Consider the following 14,589-nt stretch of genomic DNA (forward strand, 5'->3'; position numbering starts at 1 on the left):
AAAAATATTCGAAATAATTTCTATATCAAAATCAAAATTATCTAGTTTCTTGGATATGAACAAATCATAAATCATCATTTTCTATAATTTTAAAACCAATATAAAAATTTGACTCTCTTAAATTCAATTATTACTGTGTATTGCTGCTAATTTATAGTGGAGCGGCAGTGGGAGAACTCCCAGCGTGAGTAATGTTGACACACTATACTAATAATTATTTAAAACAGATATTTTGTTTATTAATAATGGTTTTGAATTGCTCACACATACAGTTTTTTTTATTTATTTATACTTTATCCAGTCAAAATAAAAATAAAAATGGTTTAAAGAAAAAATTCGCATCGAGATTGAAATAAAAACAAACCTTAATCACATTACTTATCCGGTCATATTAAATAAAAAAATGTCAGTGAAGGTACAAAAATTTGCACCCGGTTGAAATTTGGTAGGATTGTTCAAAACACCATCATAAATGAAATCTAAAAAGTCCTCATCCTTCCGAGACGTGCGAAAAAAATTACGCGTGGTCAAAGGTCACAAAAACTAAGTTCAGACGGAAATTGTAGATCAGATAATTAAATATAAAAATGTCTGAATACTTTTTTTCCTAAGAGCCACCGTGTCTGAAATATAACAATTCAAAAAGTTGGAAGAGTTGCAATTGTCATAATATGTATAAGTACGCCACGTACATCACTGAAGCTTTAATACAAGTAAAAACAAGAGAAAACAAACAATTGATTAAGTTAATTGTTGAAATACCATGCATAGTCAGTGTTGATTTCTTTATCACATAACACATACAAACATGTGACACATACATAACTGATAATCAAGTATAGTACATATTATAAAATTTCCGCCTAATTGGCGCCCTCACGGGTAAACAGTGATGTTTACGAAAAAATGTTTCAAACAAAAGTTTTTTTTTGATAAGGAACATTTTTTACATTTAAACTTTTGTTCTATCTCTAACAGTTTACAAGATGGGTCCTACGGACCCAAGACCCAATTGACCTTTGATGCTCATTTACGAACTTGTCCTCACTTTTTACGTCCTGAGTACTAAAAATTTCAGCTCGATATCTTTTTTCGTTTTTGAGTTCTCGTGTCCACAGACGGACGGACGGACAACCGTAAATGGACTAATTAGGTGATTTTATGAATACCTATGACAAAATTTTTTTCCTAGCATCAATATTTTTAAGCGTTACAAACTTGGGACTAAACTTAATATACTATGTATATTTCATATATACATGGTATAATACATTTCTATTGGTCAGTGTAAGTTACATATATACAATTTTTACTTACATATATCCGTTGGGTCCGTAGTCATGGTAGAGAGTAGGGACAATCAAATCGACGCCAGCTTTGCAGTGAATAATTTTGGCGTAAAGGAGGCTGTTATGACTCATTATCATTTCTTTACTGCATTAAAAATTCCCTGAAAATCGCGAAAAACCTGTTTTTGTGACCTTTGACTCCGCGTAAATTTTTTTCCACATCTTGGATCGATGAGAACTTTTTAGATTTTATTTATGACATTTTTTTAATCAATTAAACGTTCAAATGTTTAAATTGAGCGGATGAACAAGTGAAAAGTCTTATCCCAGTTCTACCACAAATTCAGGAACTGAAATTTAAAAAATGAGTTTTTCATACAGCTCTTAAACGGTAAATGCTATCTTGAATATGTCATTTTCAAAATTTGTGCATTATACAATTTCCTTCAAAATAGTCCTTATACTCGACTCACGATCATTCACGGATATTGAGGAATTCATAAGATATTACATAATTCAATAAACTGAGAATCAGTAAGTTTCCACTCGACGAATTTTTTGTGTACCTTCGAGATTAGTAAAACGTTCAATTAAATTCGTTTTAATTGGCTGAACTTTCTACATAAGAATCATGTGGAAAAGTGATAATTATGGAGAAATTGGTATCTTGTACAAGATTGGTATCTTGTACATTTACGACTTTATCTTTTTTTGAAATCATTGACCCTTTTTTGATCATAGAAATTTTGGCCAATTATTGAAAATTGTTAGCTTAAATGATGATTTATTTGTAATAATATACTACAAAGTTGTCTCAATTTTCAGGTCCATGCGAATTTCCCAAAGTTGTGGGTTTATTATTTTGACTAGATAAAATATTAGTATTAATATTTATTATGTTTACACCAAATATCAATTATTTCCAGTTTTAATTAATTAGTTTTTATTATCATTTATTTTTTGTATTCAACACTAATTACTTATTCAATGAAAAATCATAGACTTGTACTTTCGAATTCGATTTTTAAAAAGTACACAAAATACTTCATTAACATATGAACATTAGAAAAATACTTATTCGGGACTAAATTAGGACTAGGAGTTTTTTTTGTTGTCTTAATTAGCTTATTTTGGTAAGCCGGGTTTCTGCAGTCAATAACAGAACACGGTGTTTAAATCATCACTAAACAACAAAGAAAGGATGAGGCACAAAAATATGTTATTTTGAAAAGGCATAGAAAAGTATTTAAGTATCTAACTTAAGTAAATTATATTGGAAACCATTAAGCCATATGTTTCTTTTACCTATCACGTTTTTCTTGTCTTTCATTCAGTCACAATGAAGTGATAAATATCCTATAGCATTGCGTTTAAGATGGGAAAGGGTTTATAAAAATAATATTAAAGCACGGGAAGATTAAAAAGGGTAGAAAATGATTCAAATCCCTTGTGGCAATGCTGAAGCATGTGATTAATAACTTCAAAACTCGCCCACTAGAATACGGCGCATAGGCGAACACACATTTATTAAACTAATTTAATTTACTTGAACATACAATTTACAATTAACAATACAAATTATTTCATTTTCTTAAATTCTTTTTAAGTAGTATAGGGTAGTAAAAGGGAAAATTGAAGTTTTTCGTGTTTAATCGTTATAAGTCTATGATTTCAAGTTTTTAATTTACAAAAAATGCTTACTTACTATTTACACAATGTTGTTTTAATTATAAATATTATTAATATTTTAATTATTTTATTTAATTTTCATTGATTTATAGAATTTTTTATTTTTATTTTAATTAATTAAAAATCATTTGAAACTAGTCTTTTTTTATCAGCCACAAACACAATAACGAATAAATTTCAAAAAAAAAATTTCTTCTTGAGAATTAATCGATTATTTACCTATTTTCTTATAATTCAAACCTTTTCAAATATACATATTTTTAAAATCACAATATTTATTATATTTAATATTTTCTGGTAGATTTTTTTACTTAAGCACCATAAAATGTACATAAAGGAAACTGATTGTCATAATCCCATCATCTAAACATAAAAGCTTTTTTTAATAATTCTTTTACAAGCAGTCAAATTAGACTTATCAGTCAAATTTTCATTTCAATACAGTTTAAAAGGATTTTTTTACTTAAAAAATATCTGTATACGTAACAATCACGTTTCTTAATAAAAATACAGTAAAAAAAATTATTGTCAGATTTTACTGATAATTTGACAATTGCGCCCCATTTTGCAACGTTTTCGACGGTTGCATGTTTTCTGCCATTTTTTCTCACATATATATACTATTGTCAATAATTCTTTTAACATATATGTTCATCAGTCAAAAAAATAGCTATTATACGAAAATCGAAAAACTCGATTTCTACAAATTCGACATCGAAAAATTTGCGCTTATCAATTCTCAAGAAGTCTGATAAAAAGAGACGAGGATGTATCGCTTCATTATAGGCTCATAGTCCAGTAATTTTCGTTTAGGTTTATTTATTTTTTATTTTATTTTATTTTTTTTTTGTGTGTACATTTTAAGAAATTTAATTGCAACACAAAAACATTTTTTTCTTGCATAATGAGTTCTTTCACAATAAGGTTGAAACATAATAAAAACAAAGTTTTCAAAACTAAATTAAAACTGCACCCAATATTTTCAAATTAAAATACACACTTTCAAAAATGCACAAAAACCTATTTTTTTTTAGAAAACTCAATCCATAAAACACATTGCTTACAAAATTCACAACTTCTTTTCTCATTAATTTTAGATACAGAGCAATAAAAGCATATCATTAAAAATTTATTCGTAAACTTTCAAAAATCCTTCTGTGAAAATATTTAACAAATTTTGAATTTCAATAAAATAAGATTCCACCTTTTTTGCTAAATAAATTATCATTCCAATATATTTTTTTAATGTTAAGGTGGTGGAGGTGCAATGATATTCGATTTACTCTTGGAATTTATATTTGAAGTCCTCGGAAGTTTCTGAGAAAGTTAGCAAAATATTGTTTTGCCCTTAAGAAGTTCAAATTTGAAGCTAGTTTTACTGAAAGTTACCTTTTTAATATTTTTGTATGTCAAAAATAGTCTCTGGATATAAATTTCAAGAGAAAATATTAAAATCACAAAACCCCTCCATTATTTTAAAGTCAAAAATATATAATGGATAAAAAATTTACGGGCACAGTGTATTAGCGTGATAACGCTTCTGATTAGCTAATCAATTGACAATATTTCTAATTAATCCAGCTACTGAATTTGAATTTCAGAACACACTGAAGGTTTTTTGAATAATAGAATCATTTTTGAAAATTTACGAGTTAGATAAATAATTTTTTTTTTTTAATACAACCCAACTAAAAATTAAAATGAAATGTGAAATTTTTAGTGATTATATTTACTTATAGAAAATTTTATTCATACAAATTTGCATAATCCTTAATAAAAAATTGCATGCCTTAATTCACTAGTGGTAATTTTATTAGGAGCTTGAGTACACAATTCGAATTCTTAATATTAGCAATTTTTATAAGTAGTATTACAACTTTGCATCTAGTATTTAGCACATATAGTTTTTATCCATAAAGGAGATTTTTTTAAAAATAAAACAAGAATTTTGATACTCCAAAATCTGTTCTTTAGTCTAGTCAACACGTTCAAATTAGTGAAATATAGAAATAGTCGTAAAAATACTTGTGAAAGTTGTTGAACTCGGAATGATGTCTAGAAAAATGTGCCAAAAGCGCTTTTCACATCATAAAAAATTGAACAAGTTATAAATAATTAAAGATTAAAAAAAGGCAATTTCGTTTTTCGACAATATTTCATAAAATATTAATATTTAAGAAATTAAAAAAAAGAAAGAAAAAAGAATCTTAAGGAGAAGATACGTTTTTTTGTGTCTCAAGCTAAATAATTTTTTTATGGTATTTTATAAATTAATTTAAAAATTTGAAAAGGTTATGATGTATGCTAAGCACATTAAAATATTTATTACCGTTGGAAAATCTTAAAGTAAATTTTTCAACAAATCAGACAATTGTAAATTAACAAAACTTTCTCGAATTTTCGTCTTAATTGTAAATTTAAAAAAATGTTAAAAAAGCCTAAAATTTTTTGGCTTCGTTCAGCTCTTTTTATATACATACTTAATAAGTTCACGTCAAAAAATTTTTATACTTTGATTATAATAATTTTTTTAAATGCTTGATGCATTTTTTGTTAACTTAAAATAAATTATTATAAACAAAGTATTAAAACTTTTTTGACGTGATCTTGTTAAGTATATCTATAAGAAGGGCTCCACGAAGCCAACAAATTTTACGCCAATTATTTCCAACAATAATAAATTCTTTAAAGTATTCAGAATACACCATAATTTTTTGGAATTTTTACATTAATATTTAGTAGGTACTTTAAAAAAATTATTTTGTGTGACATACTCGTTTTTTACCATATTACAACAATCTAAAAACCTATATCGCAAGCCTTGACGCAAAAGACCTATTTTCAGCGATAATTTAAATTATATATGATGGAAATAAACTTTCGTTAGTAGAAGTTTTTATTGGATATCTTCTTATCTTTAAGAATCCTTATTTTTAATAACTTAAATAATCATATTTTATGAAATATTGGCGAAAAACCAAATACCTATTCTTTCATCTTTAATTGTTTATAACTTTTGCACTTTTTTTTATGTGCTGAAAAAAGCTTCAGAAACATTTTTCTAGAATTCATTCTGAATCCAACAAGCTATCACACGTCATTTTACGACCATTATTGCTATATTTCACCAATTTAAACTTGTCGACTAGACTATTTTGGAATAAACGAACAATATATATAAAAAATTAAATTGTTGGAGTAATTTTTATTTTATATAATGTATAGGTGTATGCACGAATTCATGGATGTATATGCAGAAGTTGGTGGGGGTTCAGGAGGACCACCGGGTAGTGGAGGTCAGCAGTTGATAGATTCGCCGTGGGGTGGTCGATATTGCGGCCCAATTCCACCACGTAGACGTGTATCATTGCGAAGAGTCATTGCCCTTGCCTTCACCACTGATAAAAATGCGACTACACCAGATTTATTTTCTGGCCGATATTCTTTTATAAACGATTGTAAGTTAATACAAAATATTTTATATTTAAACAAAACAATCTTATATTTCCAATATACAGGGTGGCCTTACATCACCGAACCAAACAGATGCTATGAATTCCTTACAAAATTCTAGCACGAAGAAGCCTGTGCCGTTTTTCGAACTGACGATTAAAACTTCCTTAATTAACAAGACAATCTTATACTAATACAAAAAGTAATTAGTTAAGGACTTGCAATATTTAAAGTTGATTGGAATCTGTTTCAGCTATTTACGAAGTTGGCACACCTGTAATTGGTACGCCTTGCAGTTTTACTATATCAGGACCGGGACGTCGTCAAGGATTTTTACAAAGTCCCACTTACCCTGGTGTATATCCTAAAGATTTAACTTGTAATTATCAATTTATTGGGGAGCCAGGACAACGAATACGTCTTGAATTTCGAGATTTTGATTTATTCTTTGGTGGTCCACAGTATGTATTTATTGTATTCATTTATTGTTTAGTTGAATATTATATAATCTTATTAATTTCCATTTACAGTTGTCCTTTTGACTACGTTAAAATATACGACGGCTTGGATAATAGTTCTGCCGTAATTGGAACATATTGTGGACAACAGCGAAATTTGGTGCTTTATTCTAGCGAATCTTCTTTGTTGGTTACCTTTACTACCATTCCTCGTACTGCTAATACGCAAAATCGCGGTTTTAAAGGAATTTTTGAATTTTCAGAATCATTTGTAAAATTAGGTAAGTTTTCATCTCGAAAAAATTTCACTTTAACACTGACATCAGACGCATAATTTTGGTCGCATGTTAGACAGAGTCTGTAGAAATATCTATCTCTTATGAACCTAGAAGCAAGAAATGCATCTTCTTCTCCAAAATGGAAATTTTTACTCTGTTTTGGCTTTGTTCGAGTCATTCTAGAATGAATAAAAGTGAATCAACTGCCTTACAGATATCGGAGCAATCTCGAACGCAAACTCCTGTGATGATCTAACCAAAATACTACGTAATGTTTCAAATCGAAGAGGGGGTGCGACAAGCTCACCTTAATCATGAAGATTTTACATACTTAGATAGTTACGACCAAACTATTGAACTTCTCAGGAGTTCAAAGATATTGCGAGGCTTTTGATTGATCCCTATCGATTAACACTGCACTAACCTACTTCAAACAGAACTTGAGAACCAGAATTTTATTGATAGAAATCTTAATGAGAAGCTTCGTGTCAATAAGGGAAACTTCTTATCTCCAAGAAAAGTATTACCTTCAATAAAGTTGCTAGATTACAAGCCTATGTTAATATTTTTCGGGTGAAATGACCTATCAGGAATCCTACTGAAAAAGACGCTTCAATATACAAAAGTAAGTTTAAACACCATGGCGTCAGTTTTGCGCGATACATGTGAAAATATGAATATCACACCCCATTGGTGTCTCACTCCTGCACTAGCAAATTTGTCTGGCATTGCTGGATACTAACTCTGCATCAGTATTCGAAGCGAATTACATAAATTCCGTACAGAAATAAATCCGGTAACATCGGTACCGAAAGTTAAAAAAAAATTTTGATCTCTAGTTAATTTCTGAAGCACTATGTGTTTTTTTTTCTGTGCGGCATTTATGTAATTCGCTTCGAATATTTATGCAGAGTAAGTATTCAGCAACCCCGTACATATTTGATGGTGTAGGGGTGAGACACCAAGGGGCGTGACATTCATATTCTCACCTGTACTCACCTGTACCGTGCAAAACTGATGCCATGGTGCTTAAACCTACTTTTAATAGGAGAGTTTTTTTCAACGTGATTCCTGGTGGGTCGCTTCACCCGAAAAATTTTACCATGGGCTTGTAGTCTATACACAAGAGTAATAAAATTAAGCACTAGTAATCCAGCTTCGACACCACTCTTATTAATTCTTTAATATGATTAACTAAATAATTTCTAATTTTTGCAGATTTTATAATGAAAAACGAAGGTGAACATATAAAAGGGAGTGAATGTGATCAAAAGATCCTTTCAAAGGGCGAAAGTTCCGGATTTGTTGTTAGTCCAAATTATCCTTACCCATATATTCAAAAAACAGTATGTCGTTATTTTGTGTATGGAATGCAAGATGCACAGCACTTAGAACGAGTTCGTTTAGAATTTCTAAAATTTGCCATACCAAAAGGAGAGAAGGGAGAGTAAGTATCACATTTATTTTTATTTCTAACTTGAAATTATAGAATGAGCTAAATCATAAACCGCGTTTATTTTTCAGCTGCACGGATGGTTATTTAAAAATATATTTGAAAGGACAAGAGGCAACCGATTCATATGATAAATTTGACACGGAAGCATGTGGGGAAGTCCTTGAACCTACAGTATTCGTATCAGATGGTCCTCGATTAGTTCTTGTATTTAGCAGTGGAGAAAATCAAGGACGTGGATTTAAAGCAAAATACACATTCGAAACAGGTACGAATTTTCTTTAAGGTAGTACGAGCGCCAAGGTGATGATGAATTTATAACTTCATGAATGTATGCGAAAAATAAGATTACAATTTTTCGAAAACTGCATTGGTTTTCGAAATATCGAAAGCTAAATAATTAAACAAAATTTTCAATTTTCAATATTTTGAAAGTTACTCCAGCCATCGAAAAATTGTATTCTTACTTTTCGTCTTATATTGTCAAGTTATAACATAATTGGCCATCAAAATTGAAAAAATATATTTTTTTAATTTGTATCCCTACTACTGTGCTTATAACCTTAATTAATTGGACACAACGGGTTTTTTTGTTTTCAATAATTTATTTAGGTTTTAATTTAAATAGTTTGTTTTTTTTTTTTTAATTCCCACCGACGAGTTTTGGACAAATCTATGAAAACATATAATAATATAATACTACTAATGTTAAATATGCTCACTTTGAAGTCATTTATTTGTTTAAATAATCCAGAAACCCCCCCCCCTTGACCCAAATTTTCAGAATTGATTGAGACTTAGTCCTTCATATACAAAAAATCAAGCCTTTCATCCAAAATTACCCTGGCGTTCGTACTCTTTACAGTGAAAGAAAATGTATAATTTCTAAATAAATTTTTTTTATATGACAGAATATCGAATACCGGGTACCGCTGCACCGGACGGAACTTGTACGTTTACGTATCGAAGTACCAGCAGGAAACGAGGTGAATTTAATAGTCCCCGTTACCCGTCCAACTACCCTAGTGCCACAAATTGTACGTACACGTTCCTAGCAACGCCCAATGAACAAGTTATATTAGTTTTTGATAACTTCAAAGTAAGGGCGGATAGTGCAAATTCAACAGTTGGTAGTTACGGGTGAGTTAAAATTATTTTCTAATTTAAAAAAAAAAAAAAAAAAAAAAAAAAAGTTCTAATTTAAAAAATCTAAATAATGTTTTCTAAATTCTAGTGATACTGTGTGTCAAGAAGATTGGTTAGAAATTTATAACATATATCGTGATGGCATGGAAAAACTGTTAGGCCGATATTGTGGTATGACTGCACCCGGACCAGTTGAATCAAATGTTGGTGCCATTGGATTAAAAGTCATTTTGCATGCAGACGCCGAAGGTGTATACAGTGGTTTCAAAGCGCGATATAACTTTGAAACAGCCAAATCCATATTCGGCGATTGCGGTGGGAATGTAAGTAACATGGATGCCGGTATAATATCAAGTCCCAATTTCCCATCGAATTATGATGGACCTAGTAAAGGAATGTCATCAAAATCATGTAACTGGTACGTACATGTTCGCCCAAGAAAACGAATATTACTCAATTTCGAAAGATTCGCTGTAGAAGGAGAACCTGTGTCCCGAGGTTGTTCGGCGGCAGTTATGCGAATATACATGGAAGGTCTTCCGATTGAACTATGTGGCGAAAAAGGCGTAACAGATAAATGGCAATATTTGACAGATACAAATATGTTAAAGCTGGCGTAAGTAGCTTAAAAAATATTTTAATACAAAAATACAAGCAATGATTTTAAATTTTTTTGTTTTTTTTAAATCTAGATTTATCACTGCTGATAAATCAGTAGGAGCTCAAGGTTGGCGCGCTGTTTGGACAGAAGTTACTAGTGGTCCATCTTGCGGAGAACAATTCCAATGTCATCAATCTGGTTACTGTATCGCGAACAGTTTAAAATGTGATCGAGTTAATAATTGCGGTCATGATGACAACTCCGATGAAGAAGGATGTAAGTTTCAAATATTATTAAATTTGCAATACTAATTATAAAAATATTCTTGCTATTTAAAAGCAAATTATTTTTTATGTCAATCAAAATTTCCAAATAAATTTAAAAGATATATTATAAATTGTAGGAGGAATTAAAATTTTCTTATTATAAAAGAATTATTTCTATACAAAAATTCGATTATTATTGCATGCATTTGTAGAAAGTAGAATAAAAATTAAAAAAAAAAAGTGAAATTGGTTCTTTACCAATTATTTGAATACCCGAGTATACATTTTCATTTCTTTAATAATACTAGGTAAGCCGGTATTAATATGTGATCATAGCCTCATAAAATAAAAGTTTATTGTCGACTCAAAACAGAATGAATTAGTTGCCTCGCCTACTGTAGCTCTCAAGTTGATTATAAGAGTCACATCAAGGACTACATAAAATAGCCATTCTTATGGAGTCCTCAATATATTGTTCGAAATAATATTCCTTTCAGGCGGGAGAAATTATATGGAGGAGGGAAAAGGCAATGTCCCGACTGGTATATCAACGCCTAGCCTAGATCGCTAATGATAGGAGTTTGAAATTTCGAGAGGACATTGATTTTATTCTGTAAGTGTCTTTTAAAAAAGGAGTTTAAAAAATTTTTAACCTATAGAATGATTGCTACATTATCATCGATTAACATGGGTTGTATTTTATTTTCAAAAAAGTTAGGATTCAGCACCAAAAGTTAAAATCCATTTTTATTTTTGTGAAGTTAAAATAAATTTTTTGTTTCACAAATATTGTTTAAACAATATAAATAACCAGCAGTTATCCACGTTATAGCCTTCAATTCTCTTACCTTCACTTTTGTTCACTAATTACTTGATTTTTATCTTTAGTGCGAATCCCTAATTATTTTGAATAGAAAATATAGCCATGTTACTTGCTGATAATGTAGCATTCTATAAATAAAATAATTTTTTAAATCGATTAAGCAGTGAACTCAAAAATGTTTGTATATATTCATACAAACTTGCATCCCCTATTTCACTCCTTTGGGGAAGAATTTCGAAAAATCCTTCCTTAAATTTTTACACCAGCAGTATAAAAAGAATATCCTCTCGAAATTTCAAAATTCTATCATTAGCAATTTAGACTGGGCGTCGGTATATCAGTCGGGACATTGAATTTTTCCCCTCCAGATTATTTCCTCTTTCTGAAATGTTTCTGATTTTAAATAAATACAAAAAAAATCATTTTGAAAAGAAAATAATCAAAATTGGAGCTGCTACAGGGGACTCCCGAGTTAAAACATTCAGCGATTATAAGAAAAAAAAAATTAAATATGAATGTATTAGACATTCCTTAAATCCATTAAAAGACCTATTTACTTAGATGATAGAAATTTCATCTGGAGTTGCTCTCGCATACTAAATAAATACTCTATTATCTATGCCAGGAACTCTATCGAATATTCTCATGTTTTATTTTTACATTTTTTTATAAATCATTTTTACGGCAAGGGAAATCGAGGCAACTCATTCATTCGATTTTAATGTTACAAATATAAACTTCGTTTTACACGGAAAAGATTTAACCACAAATTTGTACTTTGTTCTCGATGATTTATATTTTTCAAACTGCTGTTGAAATTCTATATCAACAATAATTTCGTAATTGTACAATTTACGCCTAATATCTCGAAGCATTTTCGACACATGTTTCTAGATAGATAGGCACAAAACACAACAATATATCAAAGTATAAATTTCGGATCAAACCAGTTTTCTCTTCGGTCAATTCTTAGCGTAATGTATACGCGGGTATTAAAAAGAACCAAAAAAAACAGTCGAGTGGTGAGGGGTCGGCTAGGTGGTTGGTTGGTGGAAGGTACTGACCTCTATGCTGTGTTTGTGGTATAGGTCTCGGGGAAGTCCCTGAAGCCGCCGCCCCGGCCGCCTCCAACCGCCCAACTGTACAAGTCTTTCTCTACTTCTTATCAATTGCGTCAGCCTACAAAACTATCAACACTTTCTGCATGCAGCTATCGCACTATGTGAGTGTTTTATTTTTTTTAATCAAATTTAATTAATTAATTATTTTAGATTGGTTATGTTTTCTAATTATTTCAATTTCAATTATTGTACAACAAATCAATTACAAAGTAAATACCTTATACTAACCAAGAAAAGCTTTTCAATTTATCTTAGTTTAATCAATTGTGGTTTCTTTTGTACTATTGTGCAAATTTTAAATCTTTCAATCAAACTATGAGAAAAAGCTTAAGAATGATCAAATTGTAACTTCTTAATAAGTAAGTGCTACAACACATTGAAATCTACTTCTAAACAAAAAGAAAATATCAACCTGCTATTTCCTTTATCGATTTTGATATTATTTAGTGGGATTTGGGAAAAAAAATAGACCGAGAAACGCAAGGGCTAAAAATTTCAGAACCCAACCAACTCCTCTAAAGTTGACAAACTCAACCGAACCAACTCGTAATTACAATACTCCGGGATCTTAGACAAGGTTTTAAACTTTTCTCATATTTAACATATCTGTTATTCTTAATTATAATATACTCTAAATTTTGATTTGATTGAATAGGCTTTTGTCCTAAATTTGAAAAATGTATCTGATTTACACCAAGAAAGTATTATTTAAAAGAAATACTATTTACCTTATGTATTTTGCATTTTAAAAAGCCAATTCAAATTTTCTTCTAAAACAGTGTAGAGTGTCGTTTTGTCTTGAATGACATCAAACCGTGACATACTATCATATTTGTATATGCAAGTTTGCAAGTATTTGCAAGTTTACATATTTTTGTACTTGTAAGCTTGCATAGCCTTTCATATGGCGTGACGTAGTACTTTCAATGTACATCTTATTGGTGTTTACTGTCCGTATGTGACCGTATGAAAAAATTAATTTATAATTTTTTTAAAGCTTTCGATTTGAGATTCTCATATTCAGGAATATTTAAAATGCACAACAGTACATAAGACATTTTGTAATAAAAAATATTGAAAAATTATTTATTTTGTTCAATTTTACAGGTTATATAGAGCCACCAGCATCAGATTATTCAAAATTATATCAAATCCTAGCAATTGGAATTATATTCACCACAGTGGTGGTGTGTATATGTTGTTATCGCCGACGTAAATTACGACGTCGTGCATTATTAGGTGAAGCTCAAGCGTTAGGTATAACACGCCATCATTCCACAATGGGCTCTCTATCAGCTTCGGCGAATGTACTTCCTACACAAATTCCACCACCTCCAGGACAAACACACATGTTCCCACCGGTATCACCGGTGGCGGGACCATCGACAGCTGGTGGTGGTATGGGTACACGACCACCATCAATACGATTTTCACATGTGTGTGCCACTACAGAACAATTGGATCCATCAGCTGCAGAACGTTATGTTAATGATGATAGTGTCTGATGACGGCTGTATAACGGGCGAACATTGTACGAATGGTTAAAACGTATGGCCTTTCGAAAAAAAAATGTGTTAACTTATCGTTATTATAGACAAGGTGCTCATAACAAATTTTAATTAATTTGTAAATTTAGATATGATGATGAATTAATATATTTAATAACATTTTTTTAAAAACTGCGTCGAGTTGCAATCAATTAATTTATTAAAACGAAATTTAAAAACAAATGACAGTTACACACCAAAAGTTTGCGAAAATATTCATATTCCTATTATTAAAAAAATATATTCCACTGCCAACATTAAAAAAAAAAATTAAAAAAAAAAAAAGACCTAAACAATATCAAAAAAAATGCAAACACACAACAAGCTCATTGTGATATGTGTATATTGCAAAAATAAAACAAACACGATTGCAACTATGTACGCCTCCAGAATGGCTTGCATACAATATTTATTACATTATTCAAAAAAAATAAATAATTAATATACTTAATGGAATGGAGTAAA

The 14,589-nt window shown here is 30.1% G+C and overlaps 1 protein-coding gene across 1 annotated transcript in view; it reads left to right on the forward strand.

Moving 5' to 3' along the window:
- LOC123292458 (cubilin-like) overlaps nt 1-14,370 on the forward strand; it is a 321,907-nt gene extending 307,537 nt beyond the window's left edge. Inside the window, exons 6-15 of the mRNA XM_044873126.1 lie at nt 158-184; nt 6,204-6,436; nt 6,685-6,892; nt 6,962-7,170; nt 8,386-8,614; nt 8,692-8,888; nt 9,532-9,760; nt 9,855-10,382; nt 10,459-10,643; nt 13,685-14,370. Of these exons, the coding sequence (XP_044729061.1) occupies nt 158-184; nt 6,204-6,436; nt 6,685-6,892; nt 6,962-7,170; nt 8,386-8,614; nt 8,692-8,888; nt 9,532-9,760; nt 9,855-10,382; nt 10,459-10,643; nt 13,685-14,082 (2,443 nt within the window). The 3' untranslated portion in view covers nt 14,083-14,370. The remainder of the gene's footprint in view (nt 1-157; nt 185-6,203; nt 6,437-6,684; nt 6,893-6,961; nt 7,171-8,385; nt 8,615-8,691; nt 8,889-9,531; nt 9,761-9,854; nt 10,383-10,458; nt 10,644-13,684) is intronic.
- The last annotated feature ends 219 nt before the right edge of the window (nt 14,371-14,589 follow it).

Source organism: Chrysoperla carnea, chromosome 2 (assembly GCF_905475395.1).
Source record: "Chrysoperla carnea chromosome 2, inChrCarn1.1, whole genome shotgun sequence".
Lineage (NCBI taxonomy): Eukaryota > Metazoa > Arthropoda > Insecta > Neuroptera > Chrysopidae > Chrysoperla > Chrysoperla carnea.